Consider the following 23001-nt stretch of genomic DNA (forward strand, 5'->3'; position numbering starts at 1 on the left):
ATGAAAGCTAGAACTCCCTCCCCGGAAAAATGCGTGAATGCACATACTTACAAAATGTGCATATGATTTCGGGATCAAAGACCCACTGAAGGCCATCCATGGACTCTCTATCGGAGTTAGTAATTCCACGCTCTGTGTGTGTTTTTCAGCGAGACCCCAATAATTTACATCCAGTCGGGCCAGTCTGCCCAGGCCCTGGCCTAAGCCATTCCACGCACAGTTGCTGCTGGCTGGTGCGGCCCGAACGCCACCCCCCCACCCCACCCCCACCCCAGCTCTGCGAATTTTCGTGAAGTTTCGTTTTCATGAGACTCTGATGCTTGGATTTTCCCTCACATCTGAGAAGCAGAGTTATGTTGGTGACCTGGTTGCTTCCTCCCAGCTGGCTAGCAGTGTCACAGGACCCCGAGAGCTGGCAGCTGGGGCAGCTGGATTGCACAATGTGAAAGTGAAATGCAGCCTCAGTCAGAGCCCTGCAGAGAGGAGGTGTCTCCTTAAAGACTGAGTGGATAGGGAGCACCACTGTGAGATCTCTAACCTCATCAGCTGCACAGCCTTGCTCTTTGACCTTAGAAAGGTGTTGCTGCCTTCCTTTCCCAAAGCTCTCAATGTTTTTTTTCTTTTTCTTTCTTTTTTGTTTTCTTTTTTGAGATGGAGTCTCACTCTGTCGCCCCGGCTGGAGTGCAGTGGCGCGATCTCGGCTCACTACAGCCTCCGCCTCCGGGGTTCAAGCGATTCTCCTGCCTCAGCCTCCTGAGGAGCTGGGATTACAGGCGCCCGCCACAACACCCGGTAACTTTTGTATTTTTAATAGAGACGGGGTTTCACCATGTTGGTCAGGCTGATCTGAAACTCCTGCCCTTGTGATCCGCCCGCCTCGGCCTTCCAAAGTGCTGGGATTACAGGCGTGAGCCACCACACCCAGTCTATGGGTTTTTTTTTTTTTTTTCCTTTAATGGCCTTATTGAGGTATAATTGACAGACAATAAACTGCATATGTTGAAGTTGCACACTTTGGTAAGTTTGGAGGTAAATGCATACAGACTCATGAAACCATTGCCACCACCCAGAGTGAACACAACCGTCACTCCCAAAGACTTCCTCATGCCCTGCACAATCCTCACCTCCCACCTCACCCATCTCCCAGGCAACCATTCATCTGTTTTTTTGGTCACTATCAATTTGATGCACTTTCTAGAATTTTTTATGAATAGAATTATACAGTAGGAGCTCTTTCTTGTTTGGCTTCTTTCACAGACAGTAATTATTCTGAGAATTTATCCATGTTGTAATTTGTATAAATAGTTCATTGGGGCCTGGCGCACTGGCTCACCTCTGTAATCCCAGCACTTTTGGGAGGCCGAGGTGGACAGATCACGAGGTCAGGAGATCGAGACCATCCTGGCTAACACGGTGAAAACCCGTCTCTACTAAAAATACAAAAAAAATTAGCCGAGTGTGTTGGCCGGCTCCTGCAGTCCCAGCTGCTCGGGAGCCTGAGGCAGGAGAATGGTGTGAACCCGTGAGCCGAGATCACATCACTACACTCCAGCATGGGTGACAGAGGGAGACTCTGTATCTTAAAAAAAAAAAAAAAAAAAGTTCACTGGTTTCTAACACTGAGTAGCATTCTACCCACGGCTAGCCCACCATTTGTTTACCATTCACTTGTTAAGGGACATTGGGACATCTGGTTTGTTTCCAGTTTGTGACTATCACATAGAAAGCTGCTCTGAACACTGACATACAGGTTTCTGATGGACACATGCTTTCATGTCTCATGGGTAGAGAATAGTTGGGAGTAGAGTGGCTGTCCTATATGGCAAGTGTATGCTTAATTTTTTCTTTTTTTTTTAAACAGTGTCCCATCATTGTTGGCCAAGCTGGAGTGCAGTAGCATGATCATAGCTCACTGTAGCCTTGACCTCTCAGGTGTTTGATTTTTAATTTTTATTTATTTATTTTTAAAATTTATTTATTTTGAGACAGAATCTCACTCCGTCACCCAGACTGGAATGCAGTGGCTCCATCTCTGCTCATTGCAACCTCTGCCTCTCGGGTTCAAGCGATTCTCCTGCCTCAGTCTCCCGAGTAGCTGGGACTACAGGCATGCACCACCACACCTGGATAATTTTTGTATTTTTAGTGGACATGGGGTTTTACCATGTTGGCCAGGCTGGTCTGCAACTCCTGACCTCAGGTAATCTGCCTGCCTTGGCTTTCCAATGTGCTGGGATTACAGGTATGAGCCACCACACCTGGCCTCAGAAGTTTAATTTTTAAAGAAACTGCTAAACCATTTCCCAAAGTTGCTGTACCATTTTACATTCCCACAGCAGTGTAGGGAAGTTCTAGTTCCTTCACACCCTTGTCAGCCCTTGGTATGATGAATCTTTTTAATTTCACCCATTCTAATAGGTATGTAGGGGGTTTCTCCTTGTAGTTTTAATTTGCATTTTTCTGACAGCTAGCGATGTTGAGCATCTTGTCATGTGCTTATTTGCCATGTATATATCTTCTCTGGTAGTGTCTGTTTATCTCTTTTTTGCTCTTTTAAAAATTGAGTTGTATCAGCTGGGTGTGGTGGCTCACACCTGTAATCCCAGCACTCTGGGAGGCCAACGTGAGCAGATCACTTGAGGCCAGGAGTTGGAGACCAGCCAGGTCAACATGGTAAAATGCCTTCTCTACTAAAAATATAAAAATTAGCCAGCTGTGGTAGCCCATGCCTGTAATGGCAGCTACTCAGGAGGGTGAGGCAGGAGAATCCCTTGAACCCTGGAGGCAGAGGTTGCAGTGAGCTGAGATTGCACCACTGCACTCCGGCCTGGGCCACAGAACGAGACTTTTTTTTTTTTTTTTTTTTTTGAGTCTGTCTTAAGAATAAAAAATTGAGTTGTATCATTATTGAATTTTGGGAGTTCTTTATATACTCTGGATACAAGGCCCTAATCTGGTATATGATTTGCAAATATTTTCTCAGATTCTGTGGCTTATCCTTTCTCTTAGCAGTGTCTTTTGAAAAGCAGAAGCTTTTAGTTTTTATGAAGTCTAATTTATTAATTTGTTATGTTGTGTTTTGGGCTTTTGGTGTCATGTCTAAGAAATATTTGCCTAGCCTAAGGTTACAAAGGTTTATTTCTATGCGTTCCTCTAGAAGTTTTATAGCTTTAGGGTTTACATTTATGGCTGTGATCCATTTTGAATGAATTTTGTTTATAATGTGAGGCACGAATTGAAGGTTGTTTTGGGGTTTTGTTCATTTCTATATATGCATATCCAATTATTCCAGCATCCTTTATTGAAAAGATTACCTTCACTGACTTGCTCTTATGCCTTTTGAACATCAGCCATATGTGTGTAGGTTGGTTGTAGTACACAAAACACCGCTACACAAAAGTTAGTTCTATTTCTATACATTCACAATAAACAATTAGAAATTAAAATTTTTTAAAAAGTCATTTGAAATTACATTAAAAAGCAATACTTATGGATAAATCTAACAAAAGGTGTGAAGGACTTGTATATGGAAAACCACAAACCATTGCTTAGAGAAATTAAAGAACTAAATCAATGGAGAGATATACCCTATTCATGGGTTGGAGAAATCAGTATCACTAAGGTGTGAAGTCTCTCCAGATCAAAATTCCAGCAGGCTTGCTTGTAGAAATTGACAAAAGTATTCCAAAATTCACATGTAAATGCAAAAGACCTAGTATAGTCAAAACAGAACTGAGTTGGAAGCACAAGACTTCCTGATTGTGAGACTTAATATGAAGTAACAGTAATCAAGACAGTGTGATGTTGGCATTAAAGATGGGCAGAGGGATGACAGAGCAGAAGATACCTGATGTTTTTAAATGAGCTTGGAAGAGAAGTGGACCCAAACTGTTAAATTTGCTACATGGTAGTATGATTCTGGTATGAAATTGTAGAGAACAGCACATTTCTCATCACTGAGAGAGTAAATAACATTGTCTCCAGCTTGTATATGGAAACCCACAAACTATTGCTTAGAGAAATTAAAGAACTAAATCCATGGAGAGATATACCATGTTCATGAGTTGGATAAATCAATATCACTAAGGTGTGGAGTCTCCTTCTTGTACTACCAGGCATTTCAGTCTGAAAGATTGCGGGTGATGGCCAAAAGCAGCTGAGAAGACAATGCTTTCTTTGAAGACAAATATCCTTAGCCACCAATTTCAGTTTGCTTTTTTAATATAAGGTATAAGTGCACTTGGGGGTGTTTTCACACCTTTTTATGTGTCTTTAAGTATTTTTAAGCCATTTTTGAGAACTGTAGGGGTCTTTTTCCAAACCTTTTATTTTTTATTTCCTATCCATTTTATCTAGTTGTTACTGCTTCTGTGCCCCTACTGATAGCAAAAAAGTGGTGAAAACATAAGCGCACAAAACATGAGATTTGTCGAAATCAACCTAAATGTTAAACAGCAGAGGACTGCGTAAATAAAATGGAGTTGCTTTCAAGTAGTAGATATCATATGATTCATGTTTTACTAGAAGAAGATCAAGAAGTAGTTGTCATTGAATAGGGAATATGTCAAGTTGGTCGTATGTGGCCGTGTATGCAGTTGTCTGCCTTTTCTTATTTTTTCTGCCATAATTTGAATTGTTCTGTAATAAGAAAAGTAAATAAATAAAATTACAAAAGAAATAGCACAATTAAGATCTAGAATTTTGGAGTTTTTTTGAATTCATCTTTCATTATAGCTGATCTTGTCTGGTAATGTTTTCATGACTTTATAAAAGCTTGTCCAACTCACAAAAGCTTGTCCACTGCACTCCAGCCTGGGCGACAAAGCGGAAGTCTGTCTCAAAAATAGCAATAAACATAATAATAGTAATAATAATATGTATCTAAATGAATAAATATATATAAAACTCCTCAGTAGATATCCTGGGAGTCATATCAGTGTTGCTCATCAGACGTAGTTGATGTGATTTGAATGCTTCTTCTTGGAAAGGCTTGATCCCCTTCTGTGCAGTGGGGAGCCTCTGAGGGTTTCTGTGCAGGGGAGCATGACTGGAGCTGCATGGTGAAAAGGTTGCTCTTGTGCAGAGTGTGAAGAATAAACTGGAGTCAGGAGAGTCCAGAGAACAGGAGCTATGTTGAGGCTTTTGCAATCATTCTGGTGGGTGGTGATGAAATCCTGAATGCAGGCGGTGTCAATGCAGGAGACAGAAGAGGCCGGATGTCTTCTCGAGTCCTAAAACTATAGAATGCATTTCATTATTTTTCTTTCATTTGCCCTTCAACCTGTAGCCCTCAACACTTGCAAGCCTCCAAAAATCATTATTTAAGGATTTGAGCTATGGAGAAATTCACCTGGCACACAAGAGGTGGGTCGGGAAGCTCAGTTAATGAGTCTGAGAGAGAAAGAAAAGAATTGCCAAGTTTCAGGCAGTGAGCTGGAGACAGTCTGTACTTGTAGCGAGCTCCAAAAGGAAGTGTGTTGACTTGGCTGACATTTCAGTGGGGCAAATAAGGAAGGAAGGTGGTGGGTGACTGTGAGGCCAGAGGCCTTTGCCTTTTCCGTACACCAGCTCCACAGTGAGCTTCCTGAGGGCAGGAACCACATCTGACACTTCTCTGAATCCTACTGCCCTTGGCTCATGCAGGCATTTGAAAGGTGCTGTAAGCGAGGGGAATGTTGGAGTCGATTCTGACTCTGCTTACAGGACAGGAGGGCCACGCTAACCCGACAACCTCTGAACTCTGGATGTGAAAGCAGGGCCGAGGCTGCCAGCTCTTATTAGACTCTGCATACCAACCTGATAGATAAGGAACTCTGATTCACAGGTTCTGGGAAGCAGAAAGAGGTGTGGCCCATACACTATTTTGGTGACTTCATTTAAATGATCGTTAGGACTTGTTGTATACGTTTTTGGCTACTTCAGAGTTTTGAAAGTCCCAGAGCCATAAGTTTACTCCAATTTCCATTACTTCATAATTCCAGTATATGTATTCAGAAAATATCTATCGTATACCAGGCTTAGGAACGTGAGAGTACCAGAGAACTGTGAAATACACATACCATCTGCAAGGAACTTATAATATTGTAAACAAGGTGAGACTTGTTTACATTGAATAACTAGGGAACAATATTATGAGAAAATATATAGAAAGTATAATTGAAGTATCTAAAGATATGATTAAGGCATGTGGAAATAAGTTATTGCTTCAACTAAATGTATTATCTCTGGAGGATGGCTTGAGTTCAGGAGTTTGAGACCAGCTTGGGCAACATGGTGAGACCCCGTCTCTAGATTAAAAAAAAAAAATTAGCCAGGCATGATGGCATGCGCCTCTAGTCCGAGCTACTCAGGAGGCCGAGGCAGGAGGATTGCTTGAGTCCAGGAGTTTGAGGCTGCAGTGGGGCATAATCGTACCATTACACGCTAGCCTGGGTGACAGAGCTAGACCCTGTCTCAAAATAAAATAAAATAAAATAATAATGAAATAAAATAAAATCATTTTTAAAATAAAATAATAAAATGAAACAGTGTTAGTAATATCTCCAATATAGTGATGAGACAGTCCAACTTTACAAAGTAAGTAACTGGCCATCAATTGCCTAGTTGGATTGGCTGCAGTACAATTGATATCCTTGTACATTCAAACATCAACTATTCACGCATTTATCTTGGTTTGAGGACTGTTCACAATGGAAGAACCACTGATAAGACTTCCTTTCTCAGCAAAATGACAGAGTAGATACTGAAAAACCCCAGAAATGATAAATAGTATAGTGCAAATGCCTTTTAAAATCCTTAGCTAATAAACAACAATCAACTGTTTAGAGCAAAATAATAACAATGGGTCATGGGGTATAATGTATGTCAAAGCAAAACATATAACAACAATAGCACAAGGGCTTGGGGGAGAGACTGGAAGTCTGCCGTTTCAGATCCTTACAGGATACGTATGCGGTGGTATAACATCACCGGAAGGAAAACTGTGATAAGGTAAAGATATATAGTAGATGCCCTAAAACAACCACTAAAATAGTACAATGAGTTATAGTTAATAACCAACAAAGGAGATACAATGGAATCATAAAACATACTCGGAGAATCCATGATGTGATCATCTCTATAGAAAATCATATGGAATCTACAAAGCTGCTATTAGAATAAGTGAGTTGACAAGGCTGCAGAATACAGAGTCAATACACCAAAAAATCAATATGCAAAATACTAGCAACAAACAATAAGAAATCGAAATAAATATACCATTTGCAGTGACATAAAAAATATGAAACACTTAGGGATATGTCTGACAAAAAATGTACAAAGCTGGCACACTGAAAATTATAAAACATTTCTGGAGAAATTGCAGAATACTTACATAAATCAAGAGAGATACCGTGTTGACGGGTTTTTAAGAAGACTCAATATTATTAAGATACCGTGGCTGGGTGCGGTGGCTCACGCCTGTAATCCCAGCACTTTGGGAGGCTGAGGTGGGCGGATCACGAGGTCGGGAGATCGAGACCATCCTGGTTAACACAGTGAAACCCCGTGTCTACTAAAAATACAAAAAAATTAGCCAGGCATGGTGGCAGGCACCTGTAGTCCCAGCTATTTGGAAGGCTGAGGCAGGAGAATGGCGTGAACCCGGGAGGCGGAGCTTGCAGTGAGCCAAGATTGCACCACTGCACTCCAGCCTGGGCAACAGAGCGAGACTCCGTCTCAGAAAAAAAAAAAGATAGATATCAATTCTTCCCCAAACTGATCTATAGATTTAATGAAATCTAATCAAAATTTTAGCAGTCTTTTTTTGGTAGACATTTATACACTGTTTCTTAAATTCAGTAGGCCAGGCGGGGTGGCTCACGCCTGTAATCCCAGCATTTTGGGAGGATCCCTTGAACCTAGGAGCTTGAGACCAGCCTGAGCAACATAGCAAGACCTTGTCTCTACAAATTAAAAAAATAGTATTTGGCTGGGCATGGTGGAGCACATCTGTGGTCTCAGGTACTCAGGAGGCTGAGGTGGAACAATCACTTGAGCTTAGGCAGCCGAGGCTGCAGTGAGCTGTGATCGTGCCACTGCACTCCCCACTGGGAGACAGCGTGAGACCCTATCTCAGAAAAATTAATTAAATTTAATTTAAAAACAAAAAAACAGTAAAGGATCTAGAAAGGCAAACTCAACTTTGAAAGTGATTAACACAGTTGCAGGACTTCTACCATCTGACTTTAAGACCTATGAGGAAGCCACAATCATCAAGGCAGCACGGTATAGGTGTCAAAATAAACAGACAAACAGACGGATGGAATCGATTGGTGAGTCAGCCATAAACACACACAATACACATGGTCCTTGCTCAGGATTCTACACAAACACCCCTGGAGGTCCACAGCTGCTGGAAAGGGGCAGGGAACTCGTCCTGCACAAAACCTGTTACAGAGGCAAGAGACAGGCTGGCTGTCCTGGAGGGAAGGAGCAGAATAACTGAAAGCTTCAACCCTGAGGTCCAGACACACCAGGCCTGCATGAGACTCAGGACAACAGAAAACTACCCCCAGTGCCACCACCATCGGACAAGCAGGCAGCAAGCGGGTAGCACAGCCATCTGTCACAGAGGGCAGGATGGGGTGGGCAAGTGTGGAGAAATAAGACTGTGGTTTAGGTAGGTAGAGAAGGACAGAAGATGAGCGTGGAGCAGAGCATGGAAAAAAAGCCTCTGACACTCCAGCAGCAGACAGCACCAGAGGCCTCAAAGCCAGTGGGGCTCTGCAGGTAACCATAGCAACAGCAGCATACAAACCCACCTCAACAACTGGTGAAATTGACTCCATCGCCCACACCATCAGCCTAGCGAAAGACATGTCCTTATCGGAATGGGGAGTAGTGGTGGCCAATGGACAACAGATGCCTGAGACAGGAAGTGAGCAGAGCGCTGCCCCTGTCACGGAGGAGAAGGCTTTGGGATGGGAACTGAATGGGAAGAACAATCCTGAATTTTTGAGATTTCTCCCCTTCTACCCTGCCCCCACCCTGTCTGGTACAGGATCCCTAACCTTCAGAAGCAAGAGAAGAGGTCATGGAATTCTACCAGGGATGTGTTAGTGAGGTTTGGGATGTTTTTGTGTGGACTTAAGTGATGCCTCTCTTGTGACTCACCCACTATGTCCTTTGCCCAGTTAGGCCATTAGAGTATTTGTCTTGTGTTGGTTTTTATGAGAGTCCTCTACGTGCTAAGGTTCTTAACACTTTGACATTTGTTGCTAATGTTTTTTGTTGGGTTGGTTGGTTGGGTTTTGGGGGGTTTTTTGTTTGTTTGTTTTTTTGAGACAGTCTTGCTCTGTCACCCAGGCTGGAGTGCAGTGAGTGGCACAATCCTGGCTCACTGAGACCTCCGCCTTTCAGGTTCTAGTGATTCTTCTGCCTCAGCCTCCTGAGTAGCTGGGAATACAGGCTCCCACCACCACACCCAGCTAATTTTTTGTATTTTAATAGAGACAGGCTTTCACCATGTTGTCCAGGCTGGTCTTGAACTCCTGACCTCAGGTGATCCACCTGCCTCAGCCTCCCAAAGTGCTCGGAATACAGGCGTGAGTTACTGCACCCAGCCTATCCTTTATTGAATTTACTCCCGGCTACCCTCGCACTGTACCAGGGGCATGTACCAACAACTGTAACTAAACAACACCGGTCACTTCCAGCAGAGTGGAACTGTGTCCGTCGATTCATCCACTCTCTCTCCAATGCACTATATCCCAGGAACAGAAAGCATTCCAAAATGTATGAATGACCAACCAGAACTGAAAGCAATAGCAGCCTTTGGGAAAAGGATGCTTTATGGGGAACAGTGTCTTTGCAGTTGCAAAGAAATGGTCTGATCTTGGCCAGGTGCGGTGGCTCACGCCTGTAATCCCAACACTTTGGGAGGCCAAAGCAGGTGGATCACAAGGTCAAGAGATCGAGGCCATCCTGGCCAACATGGTGAAACCCCGTCTCTACTAAAAATACAAAATGTAGCTGGGTGTGGTAGCGCACGCCTGTAGTCCCAGCTATTCAGGAGGCTGAGGCAGGAGAATCACTTGAACCCAGGAGACGGAGGTTGCAATGAGCCAAAATCACGCCACTGCACTCCAACCTGGCGACAGAGTGAAACTCCATCTCAAAAAAAAAAAAAAAAAAAAAAAAAAGAAGAAGAAGAAGAAAGAAAGAAAGAGAAAAGTAAAAGAAATGGCCCGATCTTGCAAGTAACTGTGTGGCATTTGGGATAAGGGAGGGGTTATTAGACTCCCCCGCCCTTCCGAGGTTTCAGAATAACTCATGGCAGGGTTGTCAGTCCTCGGGAGACCAGGAGCTGACTCTATGAGCTGGCAAGTCTCTCCAGGCCCAAGATAGTCATCCTAAAGAGAAGGCTGGGGGTGAGGAAAGACCAGTTAGTCACTCCCCCAACTAAAATCCAGTCTTTCTCTTGACTTTTCACCTGGGGACCTCATGTCTCTCTTGTTTTCTCGAGTCACTGCCCTGTGGCTGGTGGAAGACTGTTCAGCCACCAATGATATAATAGCACCCAGAGAGGAACACATGTCCAGGTCGATTCAGGCTTTCACAGAGGAAAGGAACATTTTATCACAGAGCAGAGTCTTGTGTTTTTATGGGACTACCCATTCTGACCTGCTATCAGATGTTTCTGGAGTTGATTTGAGCTGATTTTTCTAGTTATTCCTCTTTGCCCTGCCCTACCCCCACTGCCTACCTAATTATTTTCCCAGATATTTTAACATAAAACAAAGCAGCACAGGTGCAGGTATAAGATTTTGGTAGCAGGGAGTGAAACCTATGGTTCTACCAAGCTAAACACGCACATGAGCACACACAAGGGGATGGATTTTTGAGATGGAGGTGGGAGAATTTGATCCAGTTAAAAGCTATTAGAATAGAAATTCAGGGCCTAGCACGGTGGCTCATGCCTGTAATCCCAGCACTTTGGGAGGCTGAGGCAGGCAGATCATTTGAGGTCAGGAGTTCAAGACCAGCCTGGCCAACATAGTGAAACTCTGTCTCTACTAAAAACACAAAAATTAGTCAGGCATGGTGGTGGGCGCCTGTGGTCCGAGCTACTCAGGAAGCTGAGGCAGGAGAATCACTTGAGCCTGGGAGGCAGAAGCTGCACCTGCAGTGAGCTGAGATCACACCCCTGCACTCCAGCCTGGGAGAGAGAGCGAGACTGTCTCAAAAAAAAAAAACAAAAAACAAAAAAAGAAAAGAGAAGAAATTCAGAAGAGCATAGTAAGAGGAACTTATAAATTGATTCATTGATAGAATCAATTCCATGACCTAAAAGGGTATGAACAAGGTATTACTCATGACTTTAAAAGAAATTTTAAATGAGTGCTAAAAACTCCCTTGTTGGGCCAGGCACAGTGGTTCATGCCTGTAATCCCAGGACTTTGGAAGGCCCCGGAGGGCAGATCACTTGAGGTCAGGAGTTTGAGACCAGTCTAGCCAATATGGTGAAACCCCATCTCTACTAAAAATACAAAAATTTGCTGGGCGTGGTGGCACAGGCCTATAATCCCAACTACTTCAGAGGCTGAGGCAGGAGAATCGCTTGAACCTGGGAGGCGGAGATTGCAGGCAGTGAGCCAAGACTGTGCCATTGCATTCCCAGCCTGGGTGACAAGAGTGAGACTCTGTCTCAAAAAAAAAAAAAAACAAGACAAATTTACTTACTTAGTCTCCTACTGACAACATACAAGATTAGTTACAGATACTGGCTGTTATAATCCATAACTTCGTACATACTCAGTTTGCAAATATACCAGCATATCTGTAAAAGACATTCTTAGGGGTGGAATTGCTACGTTAAGGAGTATGCTGTAACAACGTCTCACGGGTACGCAGACATATCTGTAAGATAAATTGCTAGGCGCAGAATTGTGGGCTCAGAAAGCATGTACCTCTATAATCTTTGAGACTGTAAATATGCCCTCACTAGGGTGGTACAAGCAATCTGAAAGTTCTGGTTGACCTAAAAAGTTTATTATTCAACTTTCAGCTCTTTTCTGATTCGGCAGCTAGAAGTGCCGTCTCCTGTAGCTTTCTTTTTAACACTTCTTTCATTGTGAATAAGATTGACCATTTTAAAATATATTTAAGAGCCATTTGTATTTCCTTTTCTATAAGCTGCCTATTGTATCTTTTTCTTGTTTTTCCATGGGATTTAGCACTCTTTTTGTTGATTTTCAAGGGCTTTTAACATATGAGAGGAGGTCAGGTGTGGTGGTTCACACCTGTAATCCTAGCACTTTGGGAGGTGGAGGTGGGCAGATAACTTGAGCTCAGGAGTTTGAGACCAACCTGAGTAACATGGTGAAACCCAGTCTCTAAAAAAAATATATATATATATATAAACATATATAAACATATGTATAAACGTATATATACACATATATAAAAATATATACTATATATAAACTTATCCAGGCATGGTGGCATGCACTTGTGGTCCCAGCTACTGGAGAGGCTGACTTGGGAGGATCACTTGAGTCCAGGAGGTTGAGGTTGCAATAAGCCATGATCGTACCACTGTACTCCAGCAAGACCCTGTCTCCAAAAACAAAGACAAAAACATACGAGAGGAATGGCTCTATATAACATGGGATGCAATTTCTTTTTCATTTCACCATTTGCCTTCAGTTGATGCTGGGTTTTGCCACACGGAAAGGATTTTATTTTGAAATGGGCTAGATCACCTAAGTCAACCTCAATGACCAGGTCTGCGCTGATGCACTGGGCAATTGGTCTTACTAACAAAACAAATGCAGTACTTTGTGTAAAGGCTACATAGAGCAGGGGGTGGCGAAATTTTTCTGTAAAGGGCCAGATAGTAACTATTTTAGACTCTGCGGGCAACCAGGTCTCTGTTCCAACTATGCAGCTCTGCCATTGCGCGTGAAAGCTGCCATTGACAAGACATTCATGAATGACAGAGGCAGTGCTTCTATAAAACGTTACCCTCAATAACAGGTGGAGGCTGGATGGGGCCTGTGGGCCACAGCCTACTGACCCCAGCTCAGAGGCCGCCAGGGGCCTCCCTACACTAGGCTGAAAATCTTCCTGCCACTGCATTTGGTCTCCCCGTCAATCCACCCCAAGGCAGCAGGAAGATGACTTCACTCAGTTCTCTTGTCTGGGACCCAGCCTTTGCACCAACTGCTCAGCAGGGACTTACCGAGAGCTTCCTGACCTGGAACCAAAGAGACATGCCCCAGCAGCTGTAGGCAGCCATTGGTTTCCGTGTTTTACAGCTGCCTTGGTAACCCCCGCCGCTGCCCTGTACCAGTGTCTTAGCCAGTGACACTCAGGGCCTAGACACACTCGAATAGTGGGGAGTCTGGGGAGATGTTTCTGGCCACGTCCCCATGGGCACCAGGACCCAGAGTGCCCTCCAGCACTGCCCACCCTCAGCCCCTCCACACCCAAACCATTTCTTACTCATCTTTTCGATGCACAAGAAAACCTAATAATGTGATTCATTCATAAGAAAAATAGTAAAAAGAAAATCTTAGTTATTTAAAGTGCCTAAAGAAAAACCTTGCTTTTTAAATTTAGCCACAATTGAATCGTTCAGGCCAGGCATGATGGCTCACGCCTGTAATCCTAGCAGTTTTTGAGGCCAGGCAGCAGGATCGCTTGACTCCAGGAGTTCAAGACCAGCCTGGGCAATATAGAGAGACCCCCATTTCTACAAAACAAACAAACAAAAAAACAAATTAGCCGAGCATGGTGGTGCATGCCTGTGGTCCCAGCTCCTCAGGAGTCTGAGGTGGGAGGATTGCTTGAGCCTGGGAGGTTGAGGCTGTGGTGAGCTACAGTCACACCACTGCACTCCACCTCCAGGGACAGCGTGAGACTTTATCTTATAAAAAAAAATCTTTCTGGCATTGGACAAGACCTCATCTTAAACAAGGAAAAACCAACCGTATTGGCTTGGAGAAATCATGGTAGAGTAATACATTAGCTGCAACCTTGCCTTTTAAGAACTAAGGATGATCCTTTTGGAGTTTCTTTATAGAACCACAGTCTACAAAATTGGTGCCAAAGGGGATTTTATGTTAACTGTCATTAAGGCCTTGAACAGATTCTTTCCTGGGATCCACAGATCTTTATATCAGGTACATGATCAATAACACCAACCTCATTCATTTTTGCCTACTGGAAAACAAGTCAACCTTTCTTTTTTACAGGTTTCATTGTTGTTGTTGTTACATAATGTAGGAAAAAAGCCTGAAGTTCTCCTACAGCTCACTCAAGTCAGATTGTCTTTAACATTCATGTTATGTGCTGTTACATAGGAAAGGAATTTTTTAAGGACAAAGAAATATCAATAGTTGTTAATAAATAATTGTCAACAACAACTAAAAGCCATTAGAGAATACAGTGTCCCCAGAATGGAAATGGAAGTGACACACATTTCATCTTTTCTTTGCTTCTGAGGCCAATCCCCTTAGATGTGGACTCGTAAAACCCCTCATTTCCACACAATTGAGCTCCTGCACCATTGCCGGATGTGTAGCTGAAGTTTGGAATCTGAGTCCAATTCCACCTGTCACAAAAGTAAAGCCGTCTGGAGCAATTCATCTTGCTTCTGGTTTCTTCTGAAAAAGAGAGGATAATGAGATAAACTGGTTACAAAGGTAGAAATGAAATAAATTGAACTCACTTCTATGAGAAAGTCAGGCTGAAGACTGTGGTTGAGGAACAGAGTTCATCCATTCGTTCTTCCAACAAAGATTTCTTGAGCACCTACTAGTTCCAGGTACAGTGCTGGGCTCAGGATCACAGTGTTAGCAAAACAGATGTGGCCCTACCCTCATCTGGCTCAGAGTACACACAGTGGGATGCACGTGAATTACGTAATCTCAACATCTCCAATACAAACTGTGGAAGAGACTAAGGGAGAAAGAACTCAGCCCAGGCCCTTGTGTACTCAGGGAGAGGGACTTTAGGAGGCGGTGTTTCAGTGAGCTAGGAAAGGTGGTGGGAGACAGAGTGCCACGGTGGGTTGTGCTTGGGAAGAGGTGGGTAGCACGGTGAGTGGTGCAAGGGGAGCCCAAGACCATTAGGGCTGGGGAAAGAGAGCTAGAGGGGCTGGCCGAGCCCTGAAGACTTCATAAAGATTTGTTTTTATTCTAAGAGCACTGGGTGGTCAGGGAAGAGTGAAGTTGTCAAAGATGCATTTCTTTTCTTTTCTTTTCTTTTGAGACAGGATCTCGCTCTGCCGCCCAGGCTAGAGTGCAATGGCTTGATCTGGGCTCACTGCAACCTCTGTCTCCCAGGTTCAAGCAATTCTCCTGCCTCAGCCTCCCCAGTAGCTGGGATTACAGGTGCGCGGCTAATTTTTTGTATTTTTAGTAAAGATGGGATTTCACCATGTTGGCCAGGCTCAAAGATGCATTTCTAAAGGTGATGCTGGCCGCAGAGGCCTGTGGGAGAGCCTGCAGGGGGCCTATCTGGAGGCAGTTGCTGTCGTTCAGTGAGAATTGGAGGCTATGTCCACAGTGGAGAGTGATGAAGACTTTTGAGAGATACTGAGGGCTTGGAGAGGGGTGGGAAATGAAGGGAGAGGGCGTGTCATTGATGACCCTCTCCCCACGTCCCCATCTCTAGTTTTGCTGACTGACTGGCACTTCAGGCGAGGCTCTGGGAAGGCTTCTGGGTGACGGATGCCCTTCCTGCACATCCTCCATGTGCCTGGCACCTGGGGCTTTTCCTAAGGCACCCCTAGGATAAGCTGGACCGAGCCCTAAAGTTACTGACGACCGCCGTGTGTGCCTGGAGAACGCGTCTTACAAGTGGAAACCTCTTCACCCTCCCCTGTCCTCTGCACTTTTGCAGGCATCACGTGCCCTCCCCCAGTGTCCGTGGAACACGCAGACATCCGGGTCAAGAGCTACAGCTTGTACTCCAGGGAGCGGTACATTTGTAACTCTGGTTTCAAGCGTAAAGCCGGCACGTCCAGCCTGACTGAGTGCGTGCTGAACAAGGCCACGAACATCGCCCACTGGACAACCCCCAGTCTCAAATGCATTAGTGAGTAGCCCACGCCACCCCACCCTCCTCCCTCCCCAACCCGCCAAGGCTGCACAGAGAGAAGATACCATCCCAGGGGGCAAGGGATCTATGCTGAGGTCTGAGGCTAAAGACACCAGTGGGGGCCGGACATGGTGGCTCACACCTGTAATCCCAGCACTTTGGAAGGCCGAGGTGGGAGGATCACTGGAGGTCAGGAGTTCCAGATCAGCCTGGCCAACATGGTGAAACCCCATCTCTATTAAAAATACAAAAATTAGCCGGGCATGGTGGCATGCGCTTGTAATCCCAGCTACTCGGGAGGCTGAGACAGGAGAATTGCTTGAACCCGGGAGGTAGAGGTTGCAGTGAGCCGAGATCACACCACTGCACTCCAGTCTGGGCGACACAGCAAGACTCCATCTCAAAAAAAAAAAAAAGACACCAGTGGGATCCTCAGCAACAGCTCCTGACGTTGGAAATACACAGGTGCTGGGGTCACAGAATTCTGGGTTTAAATCCTGGCTTTGCCGCCTACCATCCAGGAGGCCTTGGGCGGCTCTTGTGACGTTCTGGCACTCTGGCTGGTCATCTGGAAAATGGACTTGATATCCACACTGCGGGCTGTGGGAGGTTGGCGTGAACCCTGGTAAATGTTAACTCTTATTACATGTAGTGCTTTGATTTGAGATGATGCTGGCAAGACAATTTGGCTGCAGAGCTGGGTGGGCACTCACAAGCACACTAGTGTGCGAAATTTTGGGATTTCTCATGAGAAGGTGGATGCTGGAAGCCATCACTGCTCCTCGCTCATTACCCAGGCCCGGGGATGGGTGCAGGCCCTGGAGCAGGGCTGCCCTTTGCTCAGTCAGCTGTGCATGGTGTCCAGCAGGAGGGAGGGAAGGTGACAAGAATCGACTTTTTTTTAACTCTCTGCACCTGGATAAACATCCCAGAAGCGGCCAAACCTCCTGGGGTGGGAGCCACTTGGGGCTGTTTCTGGAACACTCAGGCCCGCTTCTGCCCCCATCTTCCTCCCTTCGGAAAAAATAAAAAATTAACCCAGGGGCTTCCAAGAGAATTCCCATTTAACAAGTGTTGAGTGCAGGTTTCTCTCCTTCCCCAGCTCGTCTCTGGGGCAGGGATGAGGGCGCCCCTGCATGGAGCGACCCCATCGCTCACACCCTCTGCAGTCGGGGACAGAGGGGAGCTCCGAGAGGCGCTGAACATTGCCACTGGCTTGGTAGTGCAGGCTCAGCCTCCTCCCCTAGAACAGAGCGAGTCCCACAGGCAGCAGGGGGAAGCCAGGGAGGAAGACTCCCACTTGTTCTGAGAAACCGCTCGCTGGGGACACAGCACCCTGTGGCATCAGTGAGTGAATGAGAAAGCCGAGCGTGGCGGGGAGAGCAGGATCTGTGGGAACCATGGTGGGTCTTAACCTGCCAGTCCTGGGACTCCCTGGAACCTGTAAGCCCGAGGTAAAATCAGGGCTTTCTCACTGCGGGGGAAGTCAGCGCTCCTCAATGCTCCACGTCCTTTGGGCAAATGAATCTGGGATGGAGAAGAGCTGTGGGCTCCAAACAGGGTCAGGATAGGAGAGGAAAGAAGAGAACCCAGAATCAGGATTTTAGAGCCCAAAGACTGGATGCATTTTTAGGTTTCACCTAGCCCAAAGGATCCTTCCGCATTCTGATCACTCACGACTCCCTCTGTTATGCTTCCCAACCTCTTGTGCTTTGAATGATTTTTTTTTCCTGCTAAACAAGCGAAATGAAAGCCAGATATGGTGGCTCACACCTGTAATCCCAGCACTTTGGGAGGCCAAGGTGGGAGGGATTGCTTGAGACCAAGAGTTGAAGACCAGCCTCAGCAACACAACAAGACCCTGTCTCTACCAAAAAAATTTTAAAAATAAAAAAATAAAAATTACCTGGGCATTGAGGCACGTACATGTAGTCCCAGCTACTCAGGAGACTGAGGCAGGAGGATCTCTTGAGCCCGGGAGGTCGAGGCTGCAGTAAGTTGTGATCACACCACTGTACTCCAACTTGGGCAACAGAGCAAGACCCTGTCTCAAACAAACAAAATAGAATCTATTGAGTGATCATTTATTTTGCCGAGAATAGCCATTATTATAAAATGGATATCATTAATATCATCTCAGCCAAAATAAATTTGATATTTAACTTGTGCAGTCTTTTTGAAAATGCAAGAAAAATAGTTTGCAGTCTGTCTTTGCATTTGGGTGAAGAAACATTGTTTTTCATGCTTTTAACATGTCCCAGGAAGCCTGACGCCTCCATTGTAAGTTCCTGTTAATATATTTTATTTGTATCCAGTTCTGAGGCTAGCCCAGGTTCCAGGCTCAGGATCATAAGTGCCATGTGGTTATCCTTTCTCTAGGAGACCCTCTCCTGGCTCGCCAAAGGCCAGCGCCACCCTTCACAGTAACGACGGCAGGGGTGACCCCACAGCCAGAGAGCCTCTCCCCTTCTGGAAAAGGTAGGAAGGTCAGAAACTTCTTGAGGACATTTATTCCCTCCCAACACCCAAAGCCCCCATCACCAAGCTGCAGACTCATGGACCTCCATGGTGTGCCACTGCAGACTTAGGCAATAGCACAAATGTCTTATTCAATCAAGAATAAGAACGTCCAGCTTAACTTTCTTTTTCAAATCAAGGTTGCTTGATATCCAGGTGTTATATGTGCAGAATTAATAGTGGTTTAAAACTCACTAATATGTCATATCATATTTAGTTGTAGACACTTATCTTCAAGAACCGAAAGTAGACTGAGGTTGGAGGTTGCATGTGTGTCAGCCCTCAACATTTTGATGGGTGCTGGCAGAAGCGAGGGCACTCCAGGATGGGAGGCCAGCAAGCAGCGGGAGCTTCGGCATGTTTGCATCAATTCCCTCGTCCCCTAGTCAGCAGGGACAGCACAGCTGGGCCTCAACAGATGCCTGTCCACTCAGCGGGCTGCACTGTGGGAGACGAAGCCCCGGGCTTCGGAGACCCAAGCGTTTTGTCATGGGCAGTAATCATGCCCGCTCTCTGCTCCAGGGGAGACCATGTCCCTATCTTCCAAGGCACTTGCTATAGAAGCACCTTGAGAGGATGGTCTAGAGAAAGGGCAGTCAGCTGCCGTGTCTACAGGATGTGCAGAAACATCAGAGATCCGTGGAGAGCTGCCCCCCCGCCCCGACCAGACCTAAACACCAGCACATCACGGTGACTGCTCCATTGTAGAGGCATTGCCTGAAGCTGCCAGCGTCCCGGGCTTCAACAGAGTCTTTGGAGATTGTCAGGACCGATTTCCTCAGCACTTTCTCAGTGTTCAGAAAATTTGAAATCTTGGATGCTTTCTTGGGATCCTCGGCCCTGCATGCTATGATACCTTCATGTTACAGTTCACTCTTGGCTTTAGTGTCGCATCGTCCAGCCTGTGGCTTTCCCTGGCCCCTGCCTACTCCTTTGCCCCCAGGGTTGAGCCTGTCTGTTGTCATTCATACTACAAAATGCAGCCATCCTTTGCGGAGTGTCGGTTGTCAGCTGTGGATACACACTGACATCTGAGCGCTCCCGTTGGCCTGGGCGCAAGCTGGAAATCACTGCTCTCCAGCCCCAGGTGGATCTTTTTTTTTTTTTTTTTTTTTTTTGGGATGGGGACTTGCTTTATTGCCCAGTCTGGAGGGCAGAGATGAAATCTTGGCTCGCTGTAACCTCTGCCTCCCAGTTTCAAGGGATTTTCCTGCCTTAGCCTCCTGAGTAGCTGGGATTATAGGTGTGCACCACCACGCCCAGCTAATTTTTGTATTTTTAGTGGAGACAGGGTTTCACCATGTTGGTCAGTCTAGTCTCAAACTCCTGACCTCAGGTGATCCGCAAGCCTCAGTCTCCCAAAGTGCTGATTACAGGTGTGAGCCACTGTACCCGGCCCCCAGGTGGTTCTTAAGTGGCCAAGGCTGCAGCCTGCAGCTTAAGGGAGGAAGAAACAGCTGAACAAGGTTCCCTCCTAGTGAGTCACCTGCACAGGGAGGAAGGGGTTGAGGGGCTGGCTCCATTTAAACTTGAGGTAATTCTACAACCCCTTTGATCTGAGTCACACCTTGTTAACCCAAGGAGGAGAATGATCAAGTAAGCCTCTCCCATCCCCACTTTCACATCCCAAATGCCTGGTCCGATGGCCATTGTCAAGACACACTGTGCAGTCAGAAGCTCTGATGTGACAGCAGCCTTTGACCTGTGCTGGCACGACTGTGGGCACTTGGCTGAGGACGCCGTGGTGCACCCGGTCTGCAGGGAGCCCTGGAGCGTTGGCAGTGAGGGTAGGGCAAGTTGTATGCGAGGTGGTGACAAAGGATTAAGGGGATGTGAGGACTTCTCATGACCTGTGTGGCTGGGAGACCACGGGAACGCAGCAACAACAGTGCATCCAGAGAGCCACAGCGCTTGGCCGCACATTTCCTAAATTCCGTAGCTGTCACAACGGAAGACACGTTTTTCATGGAGAGGGAACAGTACCTTTACACTGCGGGGGCAGCCACCTTCCAGGAAAGGACAAAGAAGACAGGAAAGACTCTGAAGCCAAGGCAGTCTCTGTTCCTGACAGCGAGCTCATCAGGATGCTTTCCTCCAACACAGCCCGGAGAGTTCGGCAGAGCCCAGGCTTCACATGTTTCACATTCAGCCGCTCCGAGCATCCTCGGCCAACGCAGCTTCACCTGCTTTCAGCTGAGCCTCCAAGTTGGCCCTGCCTTCTCTAGTAAACAAGCTGAACGACTCAGATCTTTAACACCTTTTCTTTTCTTCCCACCTACCCCCTGCCCTCCCCACCTTTTTTTTTTTAAGCGACAGGGGTCTCACTCTGTCCTCCAGGCTAGAGTACAGTGGCTCAATTATAGGTCACTGCAGTCTGAAACTCCTAGGCTAAAGTGATTCTCTTGCCTCAGCCTCTCAGATAGCTGGAACTATAGGCACATGCCCACCACACCTGGATAATTTATTTTTATTCTTATTTTTGTAGAAACAGGGTCTTGCAGCAGGGCACAGTGGCTCTCGCCTGTAATCCCAGCACTTTGGGAGGCCGAGGTGGGTGGATCACCTAAGGTCAGGAGTTTGAGACCAGCCTGGTCAACATGGCAAAACCTCATCTCTACTAAAAATCCAAAAATTAGCCAGGCATGGTGGTATGCGCCTGTAATCCCAGCTACTCGGGAGGCTGAGACAGGGAGAATTGCTTGAACCCAGAAGGCAGTGGTTGCAGTGAGCTGAGATCATGCCACTGCACTCCAGCCTTGGTGACAGAGTGAGATTCCATCTCAAAAAAAAGAAAGAAAAGAAATAGGGTCTTGTTATGTTGCCCAGGCTGGTCTCAAACTCCTGGACTCAAGCGATCCTTGCACCTCAGCATCCCAAAGTGTTGGGATTATAGGCATGACCCGCTGTGTCTGGCTGATCTTTTCTTTACACGTGCTGTGATAGTAGCCATGTTCTTTAGTGTTTTCTCAGGTCCTATGGCCCTTCCAGAGGAACAGCTATGTCACCCTCTTAAGGAGCAGTTTGCTGTGGGAGAGGGAGGGCTGGCCAGGGTGACTCACTACGGCAGTGCCCACATCACCCCGTGCTGCAGCTGAGTGGAGGGGAGTCTGCACATTGATGCTCTCCCTGCCTTGGCCTCTCCTACAGAGCCCGCAGCTTCATCTCCCAGCTCAAACACCACAGCGGCCACAACAGCAGCTATTGTCCCGAGCTCCCGGCTGGTGCCTTCCACATCACCTTCCACAGGAACCACAGAGATAGGCAGTCATGAGTCCTCCCACGGCCCCTCTCAGACAACAGCCAAGACCTGGGAACTCACAGCATCCGCCTCCCACCAGCCGCCAGGTTAGCACTCGCTTTGCCCCAGGAGAGGTCCATTTCTCACTATTGCTTCTGAGATCGGGGCTGAGATCCAGCACAAGGCAGCTTTATACCATCAACCCAAAGTCGGGATTCACTGGGTAGCCTGCTGCCCCCGACCACCAGCCACAGCCTCCTGGCCTGGCCTCTTTCTCCATGGCTTTCTCTGTGGCTGGGGCAACGAGAAAAACAGCCCACCCGCCAAGATGTGACAGGGCCAGCCTTATCACCCGCACAGCAGAGCCTGCGCTGAGACTCTGAGTAGCATCTGCGCCCTCCCGCAGTAGGAGGTGGTGGAAGCTGCCTGCAGTCTGGGGATCTGTGGAATGGAGGAGCTGTGGGTAATGTGGAGCTTCTCTAAAGCTTATCTGATTCTTAAGTGTGGCCAGCACCTCAGTGAGCTACTCTGCTTGTTCTTTGCTAAAACGAGTCTGGTTATGCCAGCCACGAGTCTCCGAGGGTGCTAAGATGGGAGCCGAGCTGTGCAGAGTTTCTCCTGCTTCATGAGGATCTAGGACCTCTAGGACTCGAGCCGTGATGCTGTCCTCTGTTTTCCGCAGGTGTGTATCCACAGGGCCACAGCGTCACCACTGGTAAGTGTGTCCCTTTGTGCAGTATGTTTATCATGAGGGTGACCGCAGTCCCAGGTGCTGGGTGGTCCTGGCCCAGGCCTGCCACCCATCACAATCCTGACACCGGTCCCTTCCACACTTAGAAGGCCTCCATCACATAATAAGTTAAACAATAGCTGCTTTATGGAATTCTCTGTTTGATGTGCCTGTTTTTCTAAATATTGGTAGCTTCTAGCTATCAGGCTACTGGAGTTGAACCCAGAGTGTTGGCACCCCACAAAAGGGCTCAAGGTCAGTTCTTCACAGCTCTACACAGCAGGATCCACCTCCCTCGCACGGAGCATCCAAAGCCACAGGTGCCAATACCAGCACTGACATTACAGCATCTCTGCCAGAAGCTGCCGATCCCTCACCGTGCACTTAACAGAGAAGCTGTCCACATTTTCAGTATAAAACACTCCTCTTG

At 46.5% G+C, this 23001-nt stretch overlaps 1 protein-coding gene across 7 annotated transcripts in view; it reads left to right on the forward strand.

Annotated features, from left to right (window-relative positions):
• The window catches only part of IL15RA (interleukin 15 receptor subunit alpha), a 37034-nt gene that overhangs the window by 1214 nt on the left and 12819 nt on the right, over nt 1–23001 (forward strand). For 4 of the 7 annotated variants that reach the window (XM_023230561.3, XM_023230559.3, XM_023230562.3 and 1 more), the window contains exons 2-6: nt 15330–15377; nt 15889–16083; nt 18466–18564; nt 21751–21948; nt 22524–22556. In XM_023230561.3, the coding sequence (XP_023086329.1) occupies nt 15330–15377; nt 15889–16083; nt 18466–18564; nt 21751–21948; nt 22524–22556 (573 nt within the window). Of the gene's footprint in view, nt 1–8066; nt 8590–15329; nt 15378–15888; nt 16084–18465; nt 18565–21750; nt 21949–22523; nt 22557–23001 lie in introns of those variants that run through there. The other 3 variants (XM_023230564.3, XM_023230563.3, XM_023230560.3) reach the window with 3 other exon arrangements.

The sequence above is a fragment of the Piliocolobus tephrosceles genome, chromosome 9 (genome assembly GCF_002776525.5).
Source record: "Piliocolobus tephrosceles isolate RC106 chromosome 9, ASM277652v3, whole genome shotgun sequence".
Taxonomy (NCBI): domain Eukaryota; kingdom Metazoa; phylum Chordata; class Mammalia; order Primates; family Cercopithecidae; genus Piliocolobus; species Piliocolobus tephrosceles.